We start from the raw sequence: 27,564 nt of genomic DNA, 5'->3' as shown, positions 1-27,564 counted from the left end.
ATAATGTAAGCAAAAGAAGTCAGAGAAAGAAAATACCATAGGTTTCACTCATATGTGGAATGTAAGAAATGAAACAAATGATCAAAGGATAAAAGAGAGACAGACTCTTAACTATAGAGAGCAAACCGATGGTTAGCTCAGGGGAGATAGGTGGGGGCATGGGTGAAATAGGTGAAAGGGATTAAGAGTACATTTATCACTTTTTAATCTCTTTTTTGTTTGTTTCACATTTTTATTTAAATTCTAGTCAGTTATCATATAGTGTAATAATATTTTCAGGAGCAGAACTTAGTAATTCATCACTAAATTACATACAACACCCAGTGCTCCTCACAAGTGTCCTCCTTTAGGAAGTATACTTACCATGATGAACCCTGAGTAATGTACACAATCGTTGAATCACTGTATTTACACCTGAAACTAATATGACACTGTGTGTTAACTCTACTGGAATTAAAATTAAAACTCAATAAAAATGAAAAAAAAGTTAACATTTTAATGAGGTTGAGGAGAAAAAAAATGCTGAGATTTTTGATGTTTAAGGAGTATCTTCCAATCAAGAGGAATTAAAACTTGTAAAGTACGCAAGGACTTTTCAAAAGATGTTTCCCTTTTCATTCAGTCTCATATTTTATGTAAGTGAGAAGGCACGTAAAGAATGTCACCTTATGTTGCCAACACTAGGGAATGTTCTGAAAGTGCAATCAGGCCAAGAAGTTATGTACAAAAGAAACCGCTTTTATTCTCTCAATGAGGATTCTAGAAGGAAAGCTTTTTGGGTTGCTCGGGGTTTTCGGAAAAAAGTTACAAAGTTGAGTAACACAACAGCACCCGGATACAAAGCAATTATATGTGGCAGTCTCTCCGGGTGCTCATTTTTTATAATGTTTCTTTTTGATGGGGAGCAAGAGAGAGAATCCGCAGCAGGTTCCACACTGTCAGAGCTAAGACACATTAGGGAAGGAGTGCAATTCACAAGGGAAGAGTTACGTTGCATTTTGCCTCCTGATCTTGGTGTATGTGTCCTCTTTGGCACAGATCCACTTTCTCTCCGTGTAGTGCCTAGCACTACTGGCACCGTTGTCATTCAAATAGGCACACTCTCCTCCTCCTCTAATAGGAAAACTGCAATGAAAAAGCAGAGTCGCTCAGTTGGCCGCCGGATAGTTCTTCAAAAGCACAGGGAACACAGATGAGGAAATCAGGAAACTAACATTAATTCAGCCTCTAAAATATAAGGTGCATCGCCCCGTATTCTCTCTTCGATATTAAAGATTACCCTGTGAGATACAGATCATCTCTTTTTACAGGCCGGAAAAAAAAAAAAAAAAAAACCCACAACAAGCCAACACACAAAATTCACAGAATTTCCCAGGATTCTATAACAAATGAAACGAGGATTCATAACTAAATCAGTGAAAATACAGGGTCCACGCTATTCCCACCTTCTTCCCTTTGGGAAAGAGGAGAGAGAATGCTTGTCTACTCAGCATTTAAGCAGCCTGGCTCAGACATCTGGGTCAGCATTTAGACTAGAAGTTTTTCCCCTGTACTGTTTGAAATTGCTCAGGGTGACATGATTTGCCTTTTGTTAAGACATGCTAGCCCTTAATAAATGTATTTTTCACTTCTATGGTGATGAACCATTTTCAATGACTGAACAGTTAGCAATATATTTGCTCCTTAAACACTAGAGAATTAGATGAAGTAAACATTACTGTTTCACTATTATAAAGGGAGAAGTAAAGGTCAATCCTAAATATTTATCAAGCACCCACAATGGGCTAGGCACTGCAGATGCAACAGTGTATAAATATAAGCTCTAATTCCTAAAACTTAGTGTCTGTCCAAGATCAAAAAGCTAATAGGTAAGAACCAGTTTTCAAAATTACCAATGTCTGATCCATTGCTCTTTCCACTAAATAAAGTGACATTTCCAATGCTGACTACTTTATCATCATAAAGCAACTTTTCAAAACCTCCTCATTATCTTCAGATAAGAAAACATGTAGTGAGGCTGCCTGAATCCAAGACTTCCGACATTATCCAAAATTCTTCTAGTGATATAAAGATCCAACAGATATGCAGTTGAGATTAAATGTGACAATGCTAACTGCACCTGTCCTAAACATTGTAATGATGATCTTATAAATAATAGACGTTATTACCATCCCTCATAATCCCTATGTAAATGGTTGAAGACTGATGCAGCGATCAACGAAAATAGTAATTTACCTTGCATTGATATGACATTTAAAGTTAAATGGTGCCATGGTAAATATCAAAATCTCTGATTCTCATATCAACCCTGTGAAATCAATTGGGCAAGTACGACTAATTTTGTTGTGGAGTAAGCAATGGACTTAAAGATAGTGTGTAGTTTGCTCAAAGTGAAAGAGCTGGTAAATGACATAGCCGAGGCTGGAGTCAAGTTCACCACCATTCTACTGTGCCACCTATGATAGATTTTGTAGCGGTTTGAGGACGTTGCAAAACCTTTGCAGTCTACACTTTTTCACTTTGTTCCTTTATGACTAATCGCAAAATAAAAATTTTTAGAGAACACACTGGTTTCTGTGTTTGGTTTCCTGCAAAGTGAATTCAAAATATTTGCTCCTTTAAACACTAGATATGTGCACAGTATGGTACAAATATTGCCACCATATCTTTCAGAACTCACCATCTGGTCCATTCAGTGCCATTTATCCATTTCCATGGTTGGCCTTCTTCTCTGCTGAGCCCAATCCAGTGGTCAGAGGGGCCTTTATACCGCAACAGGAAATCCTTTCAGAAAACAAAGATGATATGCATTAACCCGACATTATCTGGCCTCTCCCAGAAGAAATGTTGCTTCTATGCTATCTTCTCAACTGCTCTCACAATTTTCTTCTTTTTAATTTTGTATTGTTTGATAATACATACAGAATAGATATGCTACAGTAGCACACACAAACGAATATTAAAACGGAGAGAAATTGCTGATAACTTGTTTGCTTTTAATTCAGCATAGTGCCACTTTGTCTTACTACTTCATAATTTGTTTATCTATTCTATTATTGATTTCCACTAGTATTATTTCAAGTTTGAAGCTATTATGAATGCTTTCATGGCATTCGTGGCCCCTGTCCTCCTGTCCTGGAATGAATGATTAGGTCACAGTAACGGTTATTGTCAATTTTACCAAATGACACCTAATTATTTTCTGATTCTATAATTGTAACAAATCGTATTCATACCAGCATTGCAGTTTTCCACGTTACACATCTCTGTCAACAGGCAGAGTGTCTTTTTATGATTACGAGTATTAATTTCTATATAATTCAATGTATCATTTTCCTTTACGATTAGTGGACTTCTCGGGGAAATCTTTACTCTTTGAAGATGACATTTATTTTGACTTCTCCATTTTTAGTTCCTTGACATGTACAGTTGGGATACTGACTTCAAGTATTTATTTATTTTTTTCTTTAAGGGATGCATTTACAGTTATAAATTTCCCACTTAGTATTGCTTCTGCTGCATACCATAGGTTTCGGTATGTTACAAAACACTTATGTTTTGCATGTTTTCGTTTCGTTTGTTTCAATTCTAATTTCCCCCTGTGATTTCTTTTTTTGCTCACTGAATGTTTAACAGTGGGCTGTTTAATTTCTATGTATTTGTGAATTTTCCAATTTTCCTTCTGTTGTTGATTTCTAGTTTCATTCCATTGTGTTTACAAAAGGAACTTTGCATGACTTCAATCTTTTCAAACTTACTAACTTGTTTTGTGGCCTATCATATGAACTATCCAGAAAAATGTTCCACACACACATGAGAAGAATACGTACTCTGCTATTGTTGGGAGATGTTCTCTGCAGGTCTTTTAGGTCGAATTGGTTTGCAGTACTGTTTAAGACTTGTATGTCCTCATTGTTCCTTTGTCTGGTTTTTCTATCCATTATTGAAAGTGGAATCATGAAGTCTTCAAATATTATTATAAAACTATCTATTTCTCATTTCAATTCTATCAATTGTTCCTTCATATATTTTGGTGCTGTGGGTACACTATGTTCATAATGGTTATATCTCCTTGCTGTAACAAAATTTTTATCAAGATATAATATTCCTTGTTTCTTGTAAACTTTTTTGCTTTTATCTGTTTTGTCCAACAAAAATATAGTCACACAGCTCTATTTTGGTTACTGTTTGCATGCCATATCTTTTTCCAGCCTTTTACTTTAAACTTCTTTGAGTCCTTAGATCTATGGTGAGTCTCTAATAGCATATAGAAGGATCTTGTTTTGTTTTTAGCCAACTGCCAGTCTCTGCTTTTTAATCAGATAGTTTCATCCATTTACATTTAATGTGATTATCATTAAAAGACTTAGTTCTACCATTTATTTATTTTTTATATGTCTTATATGTTTTTTATTCTCTAATTCCTCTACTATTGTGATTTTTATTTAATTGAGTTTTTGTAAGTACCATTTTTATTCCCTCCTTCTTTTACTGTATATATTTTAGTAATTTTATTAGTGGTTACCTTGGGGATTGCCATTAACATTTTAAACTTATAACAACATAGTTTACAATATGAACTTGGTTATAATGGCAAATGAACATTTTGCCCCATCTCCAACCCTCTCTTCATAATATTGTCATAGACTATATATGTATATGCTATATACCCATTAACATAGATTTATAATTATTGTATTATGAATTCACCTGTTAAATCATATATGAAAGGAGATAAGTTACAAAGTAAACCAAAAGTATATTAATTCTGGCTTTTATATTGATCTATGTGGTTACTTTTATGAGTGTTGTTTCTTCCTTTGGCTCTGAGTTACTATCTAATGCACTTTAATTTCAGCCTTTACCATTGTTTATAGGATGGGTCTACTGATAAGAAACTCACTTTGCTGTTCTTTTAGAAGTTCCTTAAATTTTTTCCCATTACTAAAGATAGTTTGGACACATACAGAATTCTAGACTGGCAGGGTTTTTTTTAGAATTTAAAATACATCATTCCACTGTTTTCTGGATTCTATGGTATCTCAGGATAAATCAACTGTTAATTTTATTGAGGATCCTAGGTACATGACTAGTCCCTTCTCTTGCTGCTTTCAAACTTCTCTCTTTAGGCTTTGATAACTTGACTCTAATTTTAGTCTTCATGTAGTTTTCTTTGAATTTATCCTGCTTGGAGTTTGTTGAGATTCTTGGACATGTATATTCATCTTTTTCCTCAACTTTGGGAAGTTTCTGTCCATTATTTCTTTACATATTTCTTCTACTTCTTTTTCTCTTTTCCGTCTAGGATTCCCACAATGTATATGTTGGTTTGCTTGGCGGTATACTACACTTCCTTCAGGATGTTTGTTTTTATTTTTAAATTTTCTTTCTATTGCTAGAGAGGATACTTTCAACTTTCTTATCTTCAAGTTTGCTGACTCTTTCTTCTTCCTGTTCAAATATTCTTTTGACTCCTCTAGTGAGTTTTTCATTTCAATTATTTTACTTTTCAGGTCCAGAATTTCTATTTGGTTCCTTTTAATAATTTCTACCACTTTATTGATATTCTTACTTTATTTACATATCATTTTTCCTGATTTCTTTTACTTTTTTGGTGTATTGTTTCCCTTAGCTCATTGAACATATTTAATACAATAGATTTAACATCTTTGACTATATTTCAAATGTCTGGACTCCCTCACGGATGGTTTCTGTCAGATATTTCTTCCTGCGAATAAGCTATGCCTTCCTATTCCTTTATATGTTTTGTAATTTCTTTGTTAAAAACTGGACATTATGAATACTTTATTGTGTTAACTCTGGGAATATACTTCTTTTCTTCAGTGATTGTTGAATTTCGATCACTGAGATTCAGAGCCACCTGGTTGTGACTTTTCCAAACAATTTTTGCAAAATGTGCATTACCTACTGTGTGTGGTCACTGAAATTTCTATTCTGTTATTTTTATGGTCAGCCAGTTAACTGCCACAGGTTTTCTTAAATGTCTAGCTCCCAAAAGGGGTGGGGGGGGGTCGGGAAACAAGTACTGTTTCTTTAAATGCTCTGAAAATCACTTCATTTGGTAGGAGTTGAATGAAAAATGGCAGCCCACCTCTGTGTCTGTCCCTCAGCAAAGAAAAGCAGCAATAAAAAATAACACCACAAAACCACAATATTTGAAGCACAATGTTCTTATTCACCATCCTGGCTCCAGCAAGCTTTACCAGGAACATGGCCAGGAGTCCCCATGACTGTAGAACATGATGGTGTATGGGGAATGGTAACCACTGAGTGGGAAGGCTGAAATTCATGGAGATTAACTGAAATTTACTAACCTCTTCATTAAGTTATCCCTTGGATGCTGCAAGACTCCAGAGCTCCAGATTCGTTGAGAGTTTCTGCCAGTCCAATAGGTGTTTAGGTGTAGGTACAGATTTCAAAGCTTCCTACTCTGCCATCTTCTCTGACATCACTCCAGCCTGATTTATTTTGAAGCAATGTTAACTTCATGCAGATTTAAAATGATGTTTCCCTCTTTAATTTTCTAATTCTGTTTGCACAGTCCTTGCTCATTAGTCAGAGAAAGCACTGTCTTGCTCTCTGGCCACTTTTCTGCTATGAATGTTAAGGTAACTGTAGATGATCTGCTGCAGAATGTAGCACCTGCTGGTTTTCTCTCCTTATGTTAAAAAAATCAATGTCTAGGCAAGTGTCTAAACCTGCACCTTAGACATTCTCACATAGAATTACGTAGTGTATTGATGGGGCACATTATTTTATTCTAGACAGAACTATTTTCTTACCAGTTCCTGGAGAGTTTCAATCTGAACAAGATCAGCACCGTGTGAGACACAAAACCTCTGGCTGAATGTCCAATTTTTGATGTCATCAGAAAAATAGAAACACTTTCTTTGGAAACCAATCCAGTTTTCTGGGCATGCAGCTTCAAGGCACTCTGGCGGTATTTGATGGAATTTTCTTCTAGTTACTAAAAATAAAAACAACTTACTTTTATATGTTCCTATATGTACATTATCAAGTGCTTTCTAATACATTTTTCCATAGTTGTGTGATAGGCTAAATATATGATCCTTATTTTTCAAACAAGGAATATGATTCTGCAAGTCATTGCATATATTACACAGCAAATGTCAAAGCTGAGATTCAAACTAATGCCTTAGTTAGTGGATGAGTTGAATAAAGAATTACTAATGTCTTAAAATCTGGACTATAGACCTGCCTACTTAGATTTCAACAATGCTACCTTTCTTAAAATACTAGGCACATCAGTAACATTTTACCAGCCTTAGAGAACAGATAGTTCAAGAGCTCTAGACGCCTTCCTAAATAAAATGAGGGACAGGGCATAGATACCTTTTGTGAATAAAGTTTCTGGAAATGAAATGGTCGGATAGATGTGTAAAGAGTCCCATGATGACGAAAGAAGTGGGTTTACCCTGCGTGTCCTTCTACTAAAGAACTTCCTTCAACTAAGGAAGTTTTGTGAGGCTTTCTCTATTTTGAAGCTGATAGTACTCCATGGGGTAAGCTTTTCTGATACACTTCCCATATAACCAGGAGAGATGCTCTCTAAAGGTGAGATTAAAAAGAAGAAAAGTCTCTCCAGGTGGCCTTTACTGATTTGCTAGTAGGTGAGACTTTTATTTCTATAACCATTTTCTCTAAGTAACCTCACAGCTTCTTTCTTAAATAAGTAATGTTAATTTAAATCTCTGTAGCTTTATTTTTGCTTCATCAATGTATAAGAGATTTTCTTTTTGGTAACAGAATGGCAAGAATAGATCATTCTCTGTGGAATCATAAAAATATTAAAAAAGAAATATGGATCACCTGGAACATGGGAGAGTCCAAAGTAAAATCAAATCTTTGTCCCCAACTTTCAAACTAGAGACTGCTGCGCTTGTTGACCAATTTCAAACGAGTCTCCCCTCTTCGTCTTTGTTTTGCAAAGTTCAAGTTTAGGCAGAGAAAGTGATAAGCAATCACTCTACTCGGGGTTTCTGTCCGGAGGTAATCCTGAGCAACTGTCACACTGAGAAATCTTTAAACCGAGGATGACCACGGTGGATTATTACTTGTTTTATCTTTTCTTTATCTGTAAGCTTCTAACATTTCCATTAAAGATGGTAATGGTGATAGTGATACCGTTTATGATAACAAAATAGCAGCAAACAGTTTTTGAAGATTTTATTTTTTATTAGGTGTATCCAGTTATTTAATGCATCAAATTATTTAATCCTGATTATATTTCAATACACGAAATTTACAATTACTTACTCCATTACCTTTCCATTTTAGAGTTAAAGGTAAATTCCACGCGTCTTGTCTATTAGTGGCCTTTTGCAACCCAGATATTTAAAAGCAAAGAAAGAAAAATACCATATGATTTCACTCATACGTGGAATTTAAGAAACAAAACCAAAGGAACAAAAGAAAGGTAAAGAGACGAACAAAAAGCAGATTCATTTTTTTTTTAATTTTTTTGTTTTAACGTTTTTATTTATTTTTGAGACAGAGAGAGACAGAGCATGAACGGGGGAGGGGCAGAGAGAGAGGGAGACACAGAATCTGAAGCAGGCTCCAGGCTCTGAGCCATCAGCCCAGAGCCCGACACGGGGCTCGAACTCACGGACTGGGAGATCGTGACCTGAGCCGAAGTCGGATGCTTAACCGACTGAGCCACCCAGGCGCCCCACAGATTCATTTTTTAATGCTCCTTTATTTATTCTGAGGGAGAGCGTGTTTACACGTGTATGTGCAGGGAAGGGCAGAGAGAGGGAGAGAGAGGATCCCAAGCAGGCTCTGTGGACATGGGGCTCGATCTCACGAATCGTGAGCTCATGACCTGAACCAAAATCAAGAGTCAGACACTTAACTGACTGAGCCACCCATGTGCTCCCAAAAAATAGACGCTTAACTATAGGGAACAGATGGTTACCAGAGGGGAGGTGAGTGAGGACATGGGTGAAATAAGTGAAAGGGATTAAGAGTGTATCTTGGAGGGCCTGGGTGGCTCAGTGGGTTGAGCGGCCCACCTTGGCTCAGTTCATGATCTCATGGTGCATGAGTTCGAGGCCCACATCCTGCTCTGTGCTGACACCTCACAGCCTGGAGCCTGCTTCCGATTCTGTGTCTCCCTCTCTCTCTGCCTCTCCCCTGCTCATGCTCTGTCTGAACATTAAAGAAAAAAAATTTTTTTTAACGTTTATTTATTTTTGAGACAGAGAGAGACACAGCATGAATGGGGGAGGGGCAGAGAGAGAGGGAGACACAGAATCGGAAGCAGGCTCCAGGCTCTGAGCCATCAGCCCAGAGCCCGACGCGGGGCTCGAACTTGCGGACCGCGAGATCGTGCCCTGAGCTGAAGTCGGACGCTTAACCGACTGAGCCACCCAGGTGCCCCCCCAAAAAATTTTTTAAGAGTATATTTAGTTTGACAAGTACTGAGTAATTACAGAAATGTTGAATCACTCTATTGTACACCTGAAATTAATATAACACAGTATCTTAACTATACTGGGATTAAAATAAAAATTAAAAATAAATTAATAAAAGCAGACTTGTTTTCAGCTAACAGAGCCTGTATAATCTCTTACTGACACCAGAGGGCAGTCACAGATTTCAAAACGTCTGATATGACTGAATAATAGCAAAATTCACAGTCCAAGGTAGGGCAGTATTAAGTTATTTTACCCATCAACCATGCTGAGTGGTTTGGATCACAGGGCTCAAAATTAGTTTTCTGTCAAAATAATATGAGAAATTTAAAAACAAATAAAAGTGCAGTAGTCTACATAGGATTGAAAAATTAGTCCCTCACCTATCAGCCATAGTGGCTATACAGAACATGCAGAAGAAAACCAGAGCAGAAAATGATTAAAAAAAAAAAAAAAATCTTTATATACTTTATTTACTGGTTTATATACTTTATTTATATTAACTTATTAATGCTCATAACAGCCTTATGAAGTGGTTTGATTTATCATCCCTATTTCACAGATGAAGAAATTAGGAATAGACATTTAATTTTCTGAAAGTTCCACAGCTCACAAGTGCAGATTTGGGATTTGAACTCAGATAGTTTGGTGGCGAAAATGTGGATGTGCCTTATCACTAGACTACACCACTTTTCTAACTTTTAGAAGGAAAAATCCCTATCCAAAATTATAGTATGGATAGTATGATTAGAGAAGTTGGAAAACTGGAAGTGAAGCTACATATTTAAGATTATATTCAAAAGGATAAAAATATTAGAAATCTATACAATCAGTGATCATCTATGGAACAGTTATTCTGTACTAAGCTAGGGACTAATGATATAGGAAAAAAATGGTATTTTTCCCTCAAGTTGCTCACGCAAACGTAAAAAAAGCACATATAAATTAATAATTATAACCATCAGATAACAAATGCTATGAGAACTCAGGGGTGCAATCAATATTAATATATTATTCCTGAAAAATGGAAGCACTTTATAAATTTGTCTGAACGTACACCTGCTTTAAAAGGAAGTCAATTCTAATGGAGCCAAAATAATTAGTCAGAGTCCTGCCTATGCCATAGATGAAATACATGACTTTGGGACAATTATTCAACCATTTCTGATTTTCATCACATTTATGGTGGATTCACATGATTCTATGAAATTTTAAATTTTTTACCAACATGCAGAGTCCGCTACTGTGTTTTAACTGAAAAAAATTTGAGTTTTCTAACAAGTAGCAGTAGTCATCGTCTACCAGCTGTGCTCCAGACATTGTCCAAGTTCAATCATACACAAATTTACTTCATTATTTCAACAACAGTAAGCAAACTGAAGCACCGAGAGGGTGTTAGAGCTGTCCAAGTTTACAAAGCTGCACAGACGAGAGAGCTAGAATTCAAACCCAAGCCATCTAAATCCAGACTCTGTACTCATATTTGTGCTTTTAAACTCTGTACTCTGATCGACCTATGAAGGACTAAGAAGTAGGTAATTAGGTGTGATGAGGATGAGAAAAGACATAAAAATGGAGGCGGACGTGAACGTAGTACTTTAACCAATTATTACCTGCGTGTGAATTGCATCACGGATTTTGTTTTATGTTACTCAAGGGCATAATTTTCCATATTGTTCTGCTAATGCCAGGGCTTATCAGGGAGTCTGACCTTCTGTGAACCATCACTGTCTCCTGGGGCATGTAAGTTTGACAAGGCTATGATTCAACAGTAGACCTTTCACTGAGAAAATGAATGAATAACTTTCTTTGGCGGACTGTTCTTCTATCACAGTAATTCTCAAATATTCTTTGCAGTCAGAAGGAGAAAACAGTGGAAGGCAGCATGCACTTGCATACTTCCCTCAAAAGTATCTCCCCATCCCCAGGAGTAGAGGGCAGTACGATGGTGAACTGGGAAACCCCAAGTTCTTGTTCCTCCACAAGAACAACTTAAAAAATAAAAACAAACCAAAAAAAGCCCAAGAAATTAGCTGACTGAAACTGGTAAGACCTCGGGAAAACAAAGGTTTATAAAAGTCTACACAAATCAAGCCAACACCCAATCAATAAAGGCCATCTTCAAAATGGTAGGAAAACGTGTTTTCTTCTCATGCATGGAATACCTTCTGACTAGTGCAGCGGCAGTTTGGGCCTAAAGTAGAAGGCAGCCCCGTCCCCTGTTCCTTCTCTCAAAATGGAGGGAGCAGGACAGACATTTCTCTTACTAAAAAGGAAAAATTTCAGAAGGACTTAATATCAGATTTGAGCAGCAGAAGAAAGATTCAGGGAAGTTACCAGTAGGACAACTGAAATTATCAAGTAGGAGGAGCGGACAAAAAAAAAGAATGAAGAAAATGAACAGAGCTTAAGGCACTTGTTGGATGCCATGAAGCAAACCCACATATGCATCACAGGGGTCTCAGAAGAAGTAGGGAGACAAAGAGTGGCAGAGAGATTACTGGAGAAAGTAATGGCTGTAAACTTCCCAAATGTGATGAAATACATGATCTAAACATTCAAAAACTCAGCCAATGCCCAGTAGGATAAATACGCCCAAACCTCACCCTGAGACAAATCCTAATAAATTGTCAGGTCAAAGACAGAGACAGAGTTTCATTTCCGTGGGGCTTTCTTACTAAGTTTCCACAAATGAAACTTGAGTTGGAAGGGATTTATGCTACTTTCTGTCCTGGACCTTAAAAGACTGAGCAGCCCTCCTCATTGTACCCTATTCCTTTCTTTCAGGAAACCCAGCCTTGATGGTGGCACCTTACAGAAGCCAATGATATCTTAAGAGAATGATGGAAAATAGCAGCCCCACGGTCTTATTCACTCACGACAGCATTGAGAGGTCAAAGAAGTCTCTATTTTTTAAGCCACCATGGTTTTGTGGTCCTCTATTTTTTGAATATTATCTCAGCCTAGATCCTATTAATACATTGTTTAAAAATTACTGTGGGTGCCTAGGGAGGTCAGTCAGTTTAAGCATCTGACTTCAGCTCGGGTCATGATCTCACGGTTCAGAAATTCGAGCCCCAAGTCAGGCTCCGTGCTGACAGCTCAGAGCCTGGAGCCTGCTTCAGATTCTGTGTCTCCCTCTCTCTCTGCCCCTCCCCTGCTCACGCTCTGTCTCTGTCCCTCAAAAAAGTCAACATTAAAGAAAATTACTGAATTCTTGGCAAATATTCAAGCACAAATGCAATTTCATGAATCAAACACATCAGTTTCTACAGCTCTCTTTGGATGCGTCCTCCATCAGGACCTACACACAAGATCTTTGAAGTAATTTTAATTGAAAATGTAATTTCAATTTTTTTTTTTTTTCAACGTTTATTTTATTTTTTTTTTTGGGACAGAGAGAGACAGAGCATGAACGGGGGAGGGACAGAGAGAGAGGGAGACACAGAATCGGAAACAGGCTCCAGGCTCTGAGCAGTCAGCACAGAGCCCGACGCGGGGCTCGAACTCACGGAGCGTGAGATCGTGACCTGGCTGAAGTCGGACGCTCAACCGACTGCGCCACCCAGGCGCCCCGATTTCAATTATATTGTATGTCTGAAACTTACATAATGTTTTATGCCAACTATAGCTCTTTTTTGATATATCCTTAACCTAAGAAAATTTTTAAAAAGAAAATGTAATTTGAGAGTAAATTTATATATAAATATATTAAATATATAAATATATATTTGTAAGTAAATATTTATACATATATAATATATATATAAATGTATACATATATATAGTAAGACTACTTGATAAAAGGCCTAGCAATAATATAAATTAAAGCACAATATAACTGGCAATTGGGTTCTACCTTCTGCAAACTCTGAGCATTCTATTAAGTTTGTAATAATGTGACCTTTATGTTACACAACTAAAATCTTAGACCCCACTTACAAGGTTATTGGAATTTAACTCAACTGGTGAAATGAAAAAAAAAAACCAACTTAGGAACTGTAAAGAACAGGGAAATCATCAATAAGTCCTCTCTTCTTTTGGAAAGTGGACTTCTCTAGATGAACAAAGATTACAAATTACTTACCTACAACATATATAATTATTCCACTCAATGTAAGTATGAAACATGTGATGATGAAGGAAAAGGCTCTATTTGGTTTAACTTTAGTAGAATGCTTTTTTGAAGGCAGGTAATCTGGAAAAAACATAATGAAAAACACGTTTTTGTTTTAGGTTTGTTTTTTTTTTTTCCATGTTAACTGCAGAACAGACGTCAGACTGCTAGAAGCATTAACCGTCAAAATGTTACTTCCTCTTCATTCCTTTTCACTACAGGGGACAACTGGCCTGTCATTTTATGAATGTACAATTTTGTCTCTGGAGTTTACTTACTCACAGAAGAACTGATCTTAGTGCACAAGCCATGAAGTGGCTTTGCACCTGTCCCCCAAAACTAAATACAAATCTTATTCTATTTCCAGATCCAGCTACCAATTTAACAGAAATGTAAGAGAGGGAGAATCATGTTAATTAAATGACAGGAACGAAATCAACAAAGTTGAGACTGTTGTAAATTCTACGTGATAAATTATCTTGAAACTTAAAAAAACATGGAAAGCGCATTTTAAAAAGCAATCACGGGGGTATCTTTTCATTAAAAGGGACTTAAAAGTCTTTTTATTTAAGTCAAAATTAAAGTGAGAAAATGATTCTCATAAAAGTCAATTTAGTGTTATTCCTAAAGACTGCCTAGAGGGCTGAGATGGGTGGCAAGCTTCTTTATCTGACAAAGATAGTATTTTTTTTTTTTTTTATTGAGAGAGAGAGAGAGGGAGGGAGGGAGAGAGAGAGTGTGTGAGCAGAGATGGGGCAGAGGGAGAGGGAGAGAGAGAATCCCAAGCAGGCTCCACACCCAGCATGGATTGTGAGATCATGATCTGAGCCAAAATCAAGAGTCAGCTGCCCAACCAAATGAGCCACCCAGGCACCCCAGACAAAGATAGCATTTAACAAGGATGCTCACCTTAGAATAATTCATTAAGCTGTATATGTGTTTTGTACACTTTTCTATATTTGTGTTGTATCTCAAAAGATCCTATGTTATCTAAAACCTGTTGTAAATGTTTTTTTTTTTAAATGTTTATTTTTGAGAGAGACACCATGAGCAGGGGAGGGGCACAGAGAGAGGGGGACAGAGGATCTGAAGCAGGCTCTGTGCTGACAGCAGAGAGCCCGATGGAGGGCCTGAACTTACGAACCATGAAAACATGACCTGAGCCAAAGTCAGACACTTAACTGACTGAGCCACCCAGGTGCCCCTAAACCCTCTTGTAAAATTTCCTGTTGGAACCCTCTTCAGAGTCCATCACGTGGCCACCATACACACTTTTAGCTACTTCTTTTAAAGACTTTCTTGATGAAACAGGCATATTTTCCTGTAACATTCTATCCACACTAGAAAGTTTCTCGTTAATGTTTCCCAGAACGATCAATGGTTGATGCACACCCAGGAAAGATCTGAATAACACTACAAAGGATCCAAACACCGAGCCGACATTGGAATTAGAGCCCACAGAATGCTGAACCAAGCCAGAGTAATTGCCGGCTAAAACCAAAAATATCAATACACCCCAAAATTTAAACAAAATCAAAAGTCTCGTAACAAAATGTTCATTCAAAATGTCCAGATGCCATGAAAATTTCAACGAACGTGGCCAAAGACAGTCAACGGAAGCCAATGCTGCGATGACAAGATGTTGGAATTATCTAACATATACTTTAAAGCAGCTCTTATGGAAATATGCAAAAATCCCAAAGGAATAAAGAAATAAATGAAGTCACTCAACAAGGATTAGACATCGTCTTCCCCTCATATGAACTGCCTTTTCTCTAAGTCGAGGACAACTTTTATCAAAGACAAAAGAAATTTTTTTCACTCCTAAATTATGCCACTTCGATTTTCTGCAGCTGGTCCAAACGTTTTTTTTTTCCCCCACTTACTAAGTCATCACATAAAGCCTTGAATACAAGTGGTTTTTTATAGTTTCAAGCTTTGTATAAATGTATAATATATATAATATACATATAATGTATAATATATATAATATATAACGTATCTCATATAATATATATGAGATTATATGTGTGTATATACATTATTTTCTTCTTACTGTGCCTCCAATTTTAGATAATTCCATTTGAATGCTGTACTGTTTTTCCTTTGCCTTCTGTTTACTTTTTTTACTTGCTAAAAAACTCCATACTGTTTGCCTTTTCTTTGCTTTTTATTTCCATCTTTCCTATGTATGAGCTTCCATTGTAGATTTCCACCTCATTTTATTTATTTGTTTGTTTATTTATTTATTTTTAGAGAGAGAGAGAGAGACAGTGAGTAGAGGGAGAGAGAAAGAATCCAAAACAAGCTCCCTGCTGGGCATGGAGCCCTACATGGGGCTCAAACTCACCACCTTCAGATCATGCCCTGAGCCAAAATAAAGAGTCGGACGCTTAACTGACTGAGCCACCCAGGCACCCTTATTTTCTACCTTATTTACCAATGATAATACCCTGCATCTGTATGACACTTTAAAATGTGCATTGTTCTTTTCAGTGAAATTCACTGTTATTAACATTTACTAAGTTTTAACCTCGTAATTTAATTTTTAATTCCATTTTCTTAAGTTTGAATTTTTACTATTTGTGAACTGATATTTATTAATAAAATATGACTGTATATGTCAGTGAGATTCATTGTTACAAGGTTTATCCTCTGTCATCAATGGAACCGGACTCGACTCTCTGACATCTTTCCTTAACAGTTCTCCCTCCTCACTTGTTGGCGCAAGTGTACCCAAGTAGCTGCATATTTTTATACCAATAGTAAACCTGCAATTTATAACCTCTAGCATTCCATCTCTCAGCCTTGAAAACTCTCTCCAAAAGACTGTCTTCCCTGTGCAGAAACCAGACCCGCATTACTGCTCTTATCTTACCGCCCCAATTCCCACAGTCACTGCATACAGACCAGCTTCTTACTTGGGTTTCTCAGCAATTCCACCGGCACACAGGCTTTCTCCACACAACTGCTATCACGCATTTTGCCCCTACATCGCAGACAGCTAACAAGTGGCTTCAGATCGCTTCCAAGCCAAGAGAACAACCTCTCCTTTCAGTTTAGAACTTCCTCATTTACACACCCGCCTCACAAAAAGACAGGGGACCACATGAGTCAGAAAGCAGCTTGCCTTCAGAGAAGGTGGGTGCTTAGCAAAAATTTCTTTTCTTTTCTTTCTTTTTTTTTCTGCAAAAATTTCTTTAAAACTCGGTCATGGGAACAAATTTGTTAATGCTTGAGCATTACCAGAAGTATTGCTGTGAGGATGGAGGAGGTGATTCTCAGGGGCAGTAAATATGATGCACATAAAAAAGCAAGGGCAATCCTAATCTCCAATTAAAACTTATTCTCAAGAGCTCATTCTCCCTTAAAAAAATTTTTTTTTTTAAATCCAGAATCTTTGCTGGTCTTCCAGTTAACCCTGAAAACTCTCCAATACCTTAAAAGACGTTTGCTCCAATGCCCTCAAAGAGGTGTTTCTGGTTTGTTTTTGTTTTTTTTTTTTAATCAGCCCCTTCTGGTTCTCAGTGTAAGCTTGGGGTCTCTCAGCTTGTAATACCATCGGCAGAGTAAATATGAATTGTCAAGCTGGCCCTTTTTGTATTTTTTCACGATTTTGTCATCAAAGGGGACAGAAAGTAAACTTTGATAGGTTTCACACTATACTGGAGTTCCTACATAGGTGGCACAATTAAAAACATCAGTTTTACTATTATTATCATGGCATGATAACAAAAACCTACAGTTTATTACCCTTTACCATGATCTAGGAACACGCAGAAAAGATTTACACACGTGTTCTCATTTAACTGGTGCCGCTAAATAACGGGGCTGACATTATTACTTTTATTTTAAAATGAGCTCCTCAAGTTAAGGGCAAAGGCATTTGTCTACATTCAGTTACTGATAGATGCCATGATTAAATGATCTGTCTGAGGAACTAGTTTGAAACTAAGACCCTCCATAGTCAGTAAAGGTCAAATGTTGACCTTGTTAGTCAAAAAGCCACAAAAAACCCTCTCAGTTTCTGTTCCTGAAACAGCTCCTCTTAATGAGCAAAAGAAACGGAAAACTAGTGCATACAGTCCTGATAATGTGTTAGCTACATGAAAAACTACATTTCTAAAATACAAGGGCTCTATATTAAACTGTGTGAATTTCATGACTTATAAGCCCTAGGATTCTGTTCACTCTTCTTATGAAATCCTGTGTCTAACAGGTGTTACCCTATACACGATATACTGGCATGTTTTTACACGGTGAAAAGACAGAGTACCCAGACAGTTATTTCAAATTTCACTTAGAAAAAAGGATTTTTTTTTCTTTCCCCAAACAAGATTTTTTAAAATGAGGCATATATTTAAAAGGCACAAATGAGTGACTGTCTGGCTGTGGCAAAAAGCCCTTCAAGGTTCCCATCGCTACTCAATAGAAGGGACTCTCTCAAGTGACTAATGTAAAATTAATTTTAACAGATTTTGTTTTGTTGGAACAGCTCACTGATAAGAAACTATAGGAAAGAGCAAAACCTCATGAAAAGTATTTAGTCCTACTTTACCTCTGCCCCACTTTTCTTTGGCCTTTCTGGTTTTGACAACAGAACAGATGACAGATGTATTCAATGTGAGGAAACATAAAAGATTGTGTGAAAGAACATGGCCTTTGGAGCAAAATACTCTCAACTCAAACACAAGTCTTATAGCCTGGTAGTTGTTTAACTTTACGTGTATATGGTAGGCAGAATATTGGCCCCTCAAAGATTCCCCGTCCTAATCTCCAAGCCTGTGGATATGTTACCTTACATGGAAAAAAATTTAAAAATGTCTTTAAGAGGGGTGTCTGGATGGCTCAGTCAATTAAGCATCCAACTTTTGACTTCAGTTCAGCTCATGATCCAAGGCTATGGGATCGTGGCCCTCATGGGTCTCCATGTTGAGCATGGAGCCTGCTTGAGATTCTCTCTCTCTCTCTCTCTCTCTCTCTCTCTCTCTCTCTCTCTCTCCCTCTGCCCCTCTGCCCTACTCACACTCTCTCTCCCTCTAAATAAATTTTTTATTTAAAATAAAGAAAGTTGAGGCACCTGGGTGGCTCAGTCAGTTAAGCATCTGACTGCAGCTCAGGTCATGATCTCACAGTTCATGGGTTCGAGCCCCACATCGGGTTCTGTGCTGACAGTTCAGAGCCTGAAGCCTGTTTCAGATTCTGTGTCTCCCTCTTTCTCTGCCCCTCCCCTGCTGGCACTCTGTCTCTCTCTCTCTCTCTCTCAAAAATAAATAAACATTAAAAAAAATAAAACTAAATTAAAAACCAAAAAAGGTCTTTGAAGATGTGGTTAAGAATCCAGAAATGTGGTCCATATATACAATGAAATATTACTCAATGGTCAAAAAGAATGAAATCTTGCCATTTGCAACAATGTGGATAGAACTAGAAGGTATTATGCTAAGCAAAATGAGCCAGTCAGAAAAAGACAAACATCATATGATTTCACTCATATGTGGAACTTATGAAACAAATTAGATGAACATAGGGGAAGGGGAAAAAAGAGGGAAGCAAACCATAAGAGACTTAACTATAGAGAATAAACCTAGACTTGCTGGAGGGAAGGTGCATGGGGAATGGCCTAAATGGGTGATGGGTATTAAGGAGGGCACTTGTTGGGATGAGCACTGGGTGTTATATGGAAGTGATGAACCGCTGGGTTCTACCCTTGAAACCAATACAACATTATATGTTAACTAACTTGAATTTAAATAATTAGATTTTTGAAAAATTAAAAATTTTTTAAAAAATGAAGACTGTTGGGGCGCCTGGGTGGCTCAGTCGGTTAAACATCTGACTTCGGTTCAGGTTGTGATCTCGCGGTCCGTGAGTTCAAGCCCCGCGTCAGGCTCTGTGCTGACAGCTCAGAGCCTGGAGCCTGTTTCGGATTCTGTGTCTCCCTCTCTCTCTGACCCTCCCCCATTCATGCTCTGTCTCTCTCTGTCTCAAAAATAAATAAATGTTAAAAAAATTTTTTTTTTAAATGAAGACTGTTAAGATGGAGAATTATTCTGGAATATGTGAGTGGCTCAATTTAATCACATGGGGATCTTTGTTCGAGGAAGGTGGTAGCGTTACCCAGAGAAAGGCTTGAAGGAGCTGTGCTGCCATCTTTGAAGATGAAGCAAGAGGCCACAAGCCAATGAATGCAAGTGGCTTCTAGAAGCCGCAAAAAGCAAGGAAATCGATTCTCCCCCAGAGTTCCAAAGAAAACAGAGCTCTACCAACACCCTGACTTTTGCCTATTAAGATCCATTTTGAAACTCTGACCTCCACAACTATAAGATAATAATTCATATTGTTTTTAAACCACAATGTGTGGTAATTCATTATTTCACAAATTATTACAGCACATTAACTAAATTCTCTCACCCGCAAGATCTATATGGTGACAGGTTTGCTCTGAAAAACGAAATCTATGATTTAGGTAAAGGTGTCCAATAAACTTCAGCTTAATACTTAGTATCCAATAACTATTAATTTATGCCTGCTTCAGGAAACATTATGAACTTTAGTATCTAACATCTTCCTGCTGAAGCTTTGGTCTGGAGAATACCGACAACCTTTTTTCTGCCGGGTTCAGATAAAGCCATTTTCCCCAAGTGGACCACTGGCCAGAGATTACTCTGATTGGCTCATGCCTGGGTTAGAATATTCTGAACATCAATGTTTCTTCAAGGGTAAGAGTCATGGTGGGGGGGTGGCGCCTGGGTGGCTCAGTCAGTTGAGCGTCCAACTTCAGCTCAGGTCACGATCTCATGGTTTGTGAGTTTAAGCCCTGTGTCGAGCTCTGCACCAACGGCTCGGAGCCTGGAACCTGCTTTGGATTCTCTGTCTCCCTCTCTCTCTACCCTTCCCACCTCCCTCTCAAAAATAAATATTAGAAAAAGCCGGGGGAGGGTAAGAGAAATGGTGTGTTTCATCCTAGTGCATCTTGAAAAGAATCTGAGAAAAATGAGGGAAGCCTTCCAGACAAAGCGATTATTGCTAAGTAGCTCAGTAAAGAAAGCACCCTCTTCAAGAAGCAAAAACACTGAACATGAGCAGTTAATGATGAATTGTAACTGGGGAGAAAAATGACTCTGTGCAGGACCAGGTACATGGACATCCAGTCTGTCCAGGAGCCGATCTCCATGCTCAAAGGGGCTTTATACTCAGTTTAATATGCTACCTTCAATGCCTTCAACTTATTACTAATATCTAAACAAGACACTCCACGCTTTTATTTTGCACGTGACCGTGCAAATTATGTAGCGGACCCTGACCCTTTGTGCATAAAAGAGGTGGCGTAGTTTTTGTCTCGTCCAATATAGCTTTCTTTTTTTTTTTTTTTAATTACACGTTTTTAGGCACACCTGGGTGACTCGGTTGGTTAAGCTTCAGATTCTTGGTTTCAGCTCAGGTCATGATCTCATGGTTTGTGGGATCAAGCCCCACGTCAGCTTTCCATTAAAAGGAGTTGGACCACACAAATCACATGACCACTTTGCCTGCTCGCTTTGACATGTTACCATCAATGTCTAACTTGCCTGCCTCAGAAAGCTAATGAGGCCAATAAGATGCTAATTCTGATGGAGTTTGGCATACCTGAAACTTCCGGGGGTCACTAAGAACAAAGACCAGGGTTTAATGAGCAACAGAGTTTAAAATACTGTGACTTCCAGTCGGTTAAGCGTCCAACTTCAGGCTCAGGCCATGACCTTGCAGCTTATGAGTTCGAGCCCCACGTCGAGCTCTGTGCTGACAGCTCAGGGCCTGGAACCTGCTTCGGATTCTGTGTCTCCCTCTCGCTCTCTACCCCTCCCCCTCTCATGCTCTGTCTCTGTCTCAAAAAAAAAATAAACATTAAAAAAAACGAAAATATTGTGACTTCCAGAAAGACTGGTGGAGTAGGAGAATACTGAGCTCACCTGGTCCCATTGGTACACCTAAATAACACACACATCAGTGTAGCTCACCTAGAAAATGATCCCAAACTTGCTCAACAGACTCTTTTTAATTTTTTTATGTTTATTTATTTTTTGAGAGAGAGAGAGAGACAGACAGAATGCGAGCAGGGGAAGGACAGAGAGAGAGGGAGGCACAGAATCTGAAACAGGCTCCAGGCTCTAAGCTGTCAGCACAGAGCCTGACGTGGGGCTCGAACTCACGGACGGTGAGATCATGACCTGAGCCGAAGTTGGATGCACAACTGACTGAGCCCCCCAGGCGCCCCTCTCCACTCTTAATCATAGGGAGGAGGCCACATCAAAACTGGAAAGATGGCCTGGAGACAGGCTGGGAACCAAACTAACCTGCAAGGCTCACCGCAATAGGGAGGTACACCATAGGCATGGAGAAGGGAGAGGAAGAGACCCACGCCGGGGACCCCAGACAAGGGGGACTTGCACTGAGAAGATGAATCCCCATCATGTCTGCCTTTGAAAATCACAGGGGCTGGGGCGCCTGGGTGGCTCAGTCGGTTAAGCGTCCGACTTCAGCTCAGGTCATGATCTCGCGGTCTGTGAGTTCGAGCCCCGCGTCGGGCTCTGTGCTGACAGCTCAGAGCCTGGAGCCTGTTTCAGATTCTGTGTCTCCCTCTCTCTCTGCCCCTCCCCTGTTCATGCTCTGTCTCTCTCTGTCTCAAAAATAAATAAATGTTAAAAAAAAAATAAAAAAAAAAAAGAAAGAAAATCACAGGGGCTTAACTTCACACGTTTTTATAATCAGCAGGGCTTAACACCGGAAACTCTAACAGTTAGCAGGTTTGGTTCTGAGGGAGCTTGAGGGTGACAGGGAAACTGAGTTCCAACCCTTAAAAAAAAAAAAGCATAAGAAACAACCCCATCTACACAGATATAGCATAAGAGCAGCAGTTTGAAAAGCATAGCATATGGGGTATACAGTAAGGTAGACTTATTTCCTGGCCTCAGAGCATGTACAGGAGGGGCAGATATCTTTGGGACACTTCTCTAAGAAGTGCCATCTGGCTGGTGCCATCTCTCTCCTCGGCCCACTAGCCTAGATACATGGACACCTGTGGGAATCAGCCCAAAGACTCTCCACCTAGCTTTGCTAACGGTGCACCCTGCCCCCACATTCTCCTGCAGACTACACCCTCCAACCATCCTCATTCAGCAGAGTCCCTCTAAAGTGGATGCAGGTCTCATCCCCAACAATGGCCAGCACCACTCCAAAGTGACTTGTCCTGGGGAGAGGGTAAGATAACCACACACGTAAGTATGACTCTAGCCCCAGCAGTGGGCTGAGACCGGGCGTCTATCTGGTCTGACCCAACTCAAGCCCAAGGTGGCCTAAGACTGGCCCTTTAACATCATGGAGACCAAACCCTGCCTATGACAGGCCAAGAGAGCCATTGCAGACAACTAGACTGAAGGCAAACACATCTCAACCACAATAATAGGGCAAACCTCTTTGCTCTGCTAATTTATCACCTTCTAGCCCCCCACTACCATAACCACTGACCTTTTTATTGTCTCCATAGTTTTGCTTTTTCCAGAAAGTCGTATAGTTGGGATCATAAACTTTTTCAAATTGATTTCTTTCACTTAGTAATGCGCACTTAAGTTTCCTCCAAGTATTTTCATGCACTGATAGCTTATTTCTTCATAGCTGTGAATAATGCTGCCTTGTCTGAATGTTCCGTAGTTTGTTTAACCACTCAGCCACTGAAGGACATTTGATTGCTTCCCAATTTTGGCAATTATGAATAAGGCTGCTGACGTCCTTGTGCAGGTTTTTATGCGGATGTAAGATTCCAGCTTCTTTGGGTCAATACTAAGGAACATGATTCTCTATTCTGACCATTACGTTTGGAGACTCTGGGAGCTATACGTCCTTATTTTAGTAGGGAGTCAGCTTCTTTAGATGTAGCATGCACACTCTGGCCCCCTTTTGAGTTCTGTGGTTCCAGTGACAATTTTCAGAGTCAGGGTTGTTTTGGTCTTGGTTTATCTGGTACCACAGGGGCTCCCGTGGTCTCTCCTGGTGCTGCAGGAGGGGGGCTGAAGGAGCGTTCTCAACCCGCCCAGCCTGGTGCATCCAGCTGGAAGAAGGGAGCCTTCAGCCACAGAAATGAAGAAAACTGCCTGGACAGTGTGCTCATTAGGGTGTGTTCACCCCTGCTGGCGTTCCTGGCCTTGTGGTGTCTCTGCATGGGAGAGGAGAGTCTCAGGTCTGGAAGGGTGAGTGCTTTCTTCAGCTGCTTACTGACAGTGGGGATCCCAGTAGATCCCTTTCACTAGCCCTACTGGACTTGCCTGGTAGTGTTAGTGGGAAGCCATCCATCAGTGCAAGAGAAGAATCTACTTGGGTTGTCTTTTATTGTTAGGTTGGGAGTCAGGAAATACCAAGCTGTAGTTGACTTCTTTTAGGTACAGTGGAAAGGGCATACAAGGTGCCCTGCCACTGTGTTAGTTCTCCAGTTCTAGGATCCCAAACCAGCTCCCTTCCATCTCACCATCTTTAAAAATTCTCGACTGCCTATCCCTGGTGTGATTTTCAGACGGGGATCATGGACAGATAATGCTAGCCCAGCTTGTCCTAACAGAAGTTATGGCCCCATCCACATTTTCTATCTGAGTTCCTGTTGTGATAAATCTTATCCAAGTTCACTTCCTTTGTCTTTCTCTCCTTTTCCATTTTTATTACTTTGTGTCTTCCCACGTCTTGCTCTCCACCTATTCTGTGGTTATCCCTGCTCTTGAGGTCTCAGTGGTCTCTCTGGTTATTACATTGTATTCTGAGAGACACAGAAGTCCAATCTTAGACCTAACGGGAATGCTGAAAGAATCCGATTTTCTGGGATGCCTAGTGGCTCAGTGTCCGACTCTTGGTTTGGGCTTCGATTGTGATCTCACGGTTCATGACACCGTGGAGCTTGCTTGGGATTCTTTCTCTCTCTCTCTCTCTGCTCCTCCTCCCCACTCTCTCTCTCTCTCTGAAAAATAAACGGATGGTGAGTTAATATGGCAGAGCAGCTTGGAGACGCTGAGCTTGTCTTTGTCCCTGAAACGCAGCTAGATCAGTACCAAACCATTCTCAACACCTAGGAAATTGATCTGAGGATTAACGTAACAATCCGTATAACTTGAGCCACAGAACTCAGCAGGTACCTGGTGTAGAGAGGTGAACTGGGGGAGAGAAAAGCCACAAAAAGTAGGGAGCCACTTTCACAGGGAGAGGACAGAGAGAAAGAGAAAGGGGGGAATTGTGGCACACTGGGATTGTGCAAGAAAAGTACTCCCCCTGAAAGTATCTGGAGAGAAAGAGTGAAAATGCTCGCAAGGGACTAAATAAGAAAACTTTTCCCCAAAATCATCGATGGGGAGAAAGGAGAGGGATTCAATACCACCAAGATTCTATAAACAGTGGAGTGCAGAGTCTGAAGTTTCAGAGGTTAGTAACTGGCGGTGCTCTGGTGAGGAACTAGGGTGAATTCCCAGGAGCAAGCAGTGGGGTCTGAGGGGTCTGTATGCCGGAGAGAAGCGGTTCCCCTGCTTGGAGGGCCTTTGCCCCCCTACAGTCAAAGGTCCCAGCGGACCCTGGAAAGCAGCCACATTTGCTGGTATTGGGACAAAGAAACCAGAGTGCGGCGAAACCTGGTATTGGGCTGCGGGTTGTGACTTGGTATCTCTGAACCTCCGCTACTACGTGATCATAAGAACATTTTCTGGGGCAAGCCATTGTTCAGCGAGACCCTCCCCCAGAGAGTCAGTGGGGGTCCAAGCCACGGGGATCTCTGAAGTGTGGGGTTTGGAACACAACCCCATCTGAGATAAAGCTCTGGAGTGAACTGCCACCTGACAGGCAAACAGCTTGGACATGGACAGGGTAGAGGTGGGGAGTAGACGGAGGCCTGAGCCAAAGGGGAGGTGCTTGAATGCAGGTCAGTGAGAGCAAGAAGTTCCTTCCCCAGAGACTAGGGAGCTGGGTGAAGCCATTTTCACCTCTCACACGCACACAGATCCACCGCAGTAAGTTAAGCAGCAACACTTAGTGGAGAAAGGAGCTATTATACCAAGCCATTATACCATTAATCCAAGCACATCCCCCAGAAGACCAGCACAGTCCCTCCACCTGCTTAGCGTATGGACTATAGAATGCTTCATAGTTTCAGTTCTAGGGGAAACAGGATGTAACTTCATTTGGGTTTCATTCTGTTTGCTGGTTCATTTATTCGTTCATTCTCTTTGCTTCTGTTTTTGCTTAAATTGTTTTCTTTTTTTCTTTCCTTCTTTCTTTCTCTTGGACACAGAAAGAGAAAAATGTATTTCCTTTTATTTTATTTTTTATTTTTTAAAAAGTTTTATTCGATTTCATTTTATATTCTATTGTATTATACATTTTTTTAAATTTTTTAATTTTTTCTTTCCTTTCCCTTTTTTTCTCTATCAAGCTTCTTTCAACAAGGACACTGAAACACACCTAAAATCTAGCTTCCTTTGATTTTTTTTGTTTTGTTTTTAATCTTTTAAAAGTCACAGGATATAAAATCAACACACAAAAATCTATTGCATTTCAATACACCAATAATGAAGCAGCAGAAAGAGAAATCAAGGAATCGATCCCATTTATAAATGAACCAAAAACCATAAGATACCTAGGAATAAGCCTAACCAAAGAGGTGAAATATCTATGCACTGAAAACTATAGAAAGCTTATGAATGGAATTGAAGAAGACACAGAAAAATGGAAAAACATTCTATTCTCATGGGTTTGGAAAAACAAATATTGTTGAAATGTTGATCCGACCCAAAGCAATCTACATATTCAATGCAATCCCTACCAAAGAACACCAGCATTCTTCACAGAGCTAGAACAAACAATCCTAAAATTTGTATGGAACCAGAAAAGACCCCAAATAGCTAAAGTAATGTTGAAAAAGAAAACCAAAAGTGGGAGGCATCACAATTCCAGACTTCAATCTATATTACAAAGCTGTAATCATCAAGGCAGTATGGTACTGACACAGAAACAGACGCATAGAATAGATCAAGGGAACAGAAGAGAAAACCCAGAAACGGACCCACATACATATGGCTAACTAATCTTTGACAAAGCAAGAAAGAATACCCAATGGAAAAGAGGCAGTCTCTTTAGCAAATGGTGTTGGGTAAACTGGACAGTGACATGCAGAAGAATGAATCTGGAGCACTTTCTTACACCATACATAAAAATAAACTCAAAATGGATGAAATACCTAAATGTAAGAGGGGAAGCCATCAAAATCCTAGAGAAGAAAATAGGCAACAACTTCTTTGATCTCAGCCATAGCAACTTCTTACTTGACGTATCTTCAGAGGAAAGAGAAACTAAAGCAAAAATGAACTATGGGACTTCATCAAGATTAAAAGCTTCTGCACAGCAAACAATCAGCACAATTAAAAGGCAACCGACGAAATGGGAGAAGATATTTGCAAATGACATATGTGATAAAGGGTTAGTATCCAAAATCTATAAAGGACTTGTCAAACTCAACACCCAAAAAACAAATAATCCAGCGAAGAAATGGGCAAAAGACATAAATAGACACTTTTCCAAAGAAGACATCCGGATGGCTAATGGACACATGAAAAGATGCTCAACATCACTCATCATCAGGGAAATACTAGTCAAAACCACCATGAGATACCACCTCATATCTGTCAGAATGGCTAAAATGAACAGCGTATGTTGGTGAGCATGTGGAGAAAGCGGAACCCTTTTGCACAGCTGGTGGAAGTGCAAGCTGGTGCAGCCACTCTGGAAAACAATATGGAGGTTCCTCAAAAAATTAAAAATAGAACTACCCTATGACCCAGCAATTGCATTACTGGGTATTTATCTGAAGGATACAAAACTGCTGATTTGAAGGAGAACATGCACCCCAACGTTTATAGCAGTGCTATCAACATTAGCCAAATTATGTAAAGAACCCAAATGTCCATCGACTGATGAATGGATAAA

The 27,564-nt window shown here is 39.3% G+C and overlaps 1 protein-coding gene and 2 long non-coding RNA genes across 7 annotated transcripts in view; 1 reads left to right on the top strand and 2 right to left on the bottom strand.

Moving 5' to 3' along the window:
* Positions 1–717: 717 nt before the first annotated feature.
* LOC102955934 (C-type lectin domain family 2 member D) lies at positions 718–16,656 on the bottom strand. Its single transcript, XM_007090565.3, has 5 exons — positions 16,497–16,656; positions 13,546–13,656; positions 6,804–6,988; positions 2,681–2,784; positions 718–1,125 (listed from the first exon to the last, which is right to left on the bottom strand). The coding sequence occupies exons 1-5, from the start codon at positions 16,555–16,557 to the stop codon at positions 987–989; spliced, it is 600 nt and encodes a 199-aa protein (XP_007090627.1). The 5' UTR covers positions 16,558–16,656; the 3' UTR covers positions 718–986.
* LOC122240294 lies at positions 16,646–26,103 on the top strand. Its single transcript, XR_006219784.1, has 3 exons — positions 16,646–16,716; positions 22,707–23,801; positions 26,015–26,103. It is a non-coding gene; the product is annotated as an uncharacterized LOC122240294 (long non-coding RNA).
* LOC102956400 overlaps positions 23,683–27,564 on the bottom strand; it is a 19,077-nt gene continuing 15,195 nt past the window's right edge. For all 5 annotated transcript variants that reach the window (XR_006219783.1, XR_006219780.1, XR_006219782.1 and 2 more), the window contains one exon: positions 23,683–23,767. This is a non-coding gene — a long non-coding RNA (uncharacterized LOC102956400). The remainder of the gene's footprint in view (positions 23,768–27,564) is intronic.

The sequence above is a fragment of the Panthera tigris genome, chromosome B4 (assembly GCF_018350195.1).
Source record: "Panthera tigris isolate Pti1 chromosome B4, P.tigris_Pti1_mat1.1, whole genome shotgun sequence".
In the NCBI taxonomy this organism is placed as follows: Eukaryota; Metazoa; Chordata; class Mammalia; order Carnivora; family Felidae; genus Panthera; species Panthera tigris.
Note: the sequence above shows the minus strand (reverse complement) of the source record. Positions and strands in the feature narration are given on the sequence as shown.

Coding starts and splice junctions, on each gene's coding strand:
- LOC102955934 (XM_007090565.3), bottom strand. CDS start 16,557: ATGCGTGATAGCAGTTGTGTGGAGAAAGCCTGTGTGCCGGTGGAATTG. Junction 13,657..16,496: donor GGAATTGCTGAGAAACCCAA/GTAAGAAGCTGG, acceptor TGTTTTTTCCAG/ATTACCTGCCTTCAAAAAAG. Junction 1,126..2,680: donor GGCACTGAATGGACCAGATG/GTGAGTTCTGAA, acceptor TTTTCATTGCAG/TTTTCCTATTAGAGGAGGAG.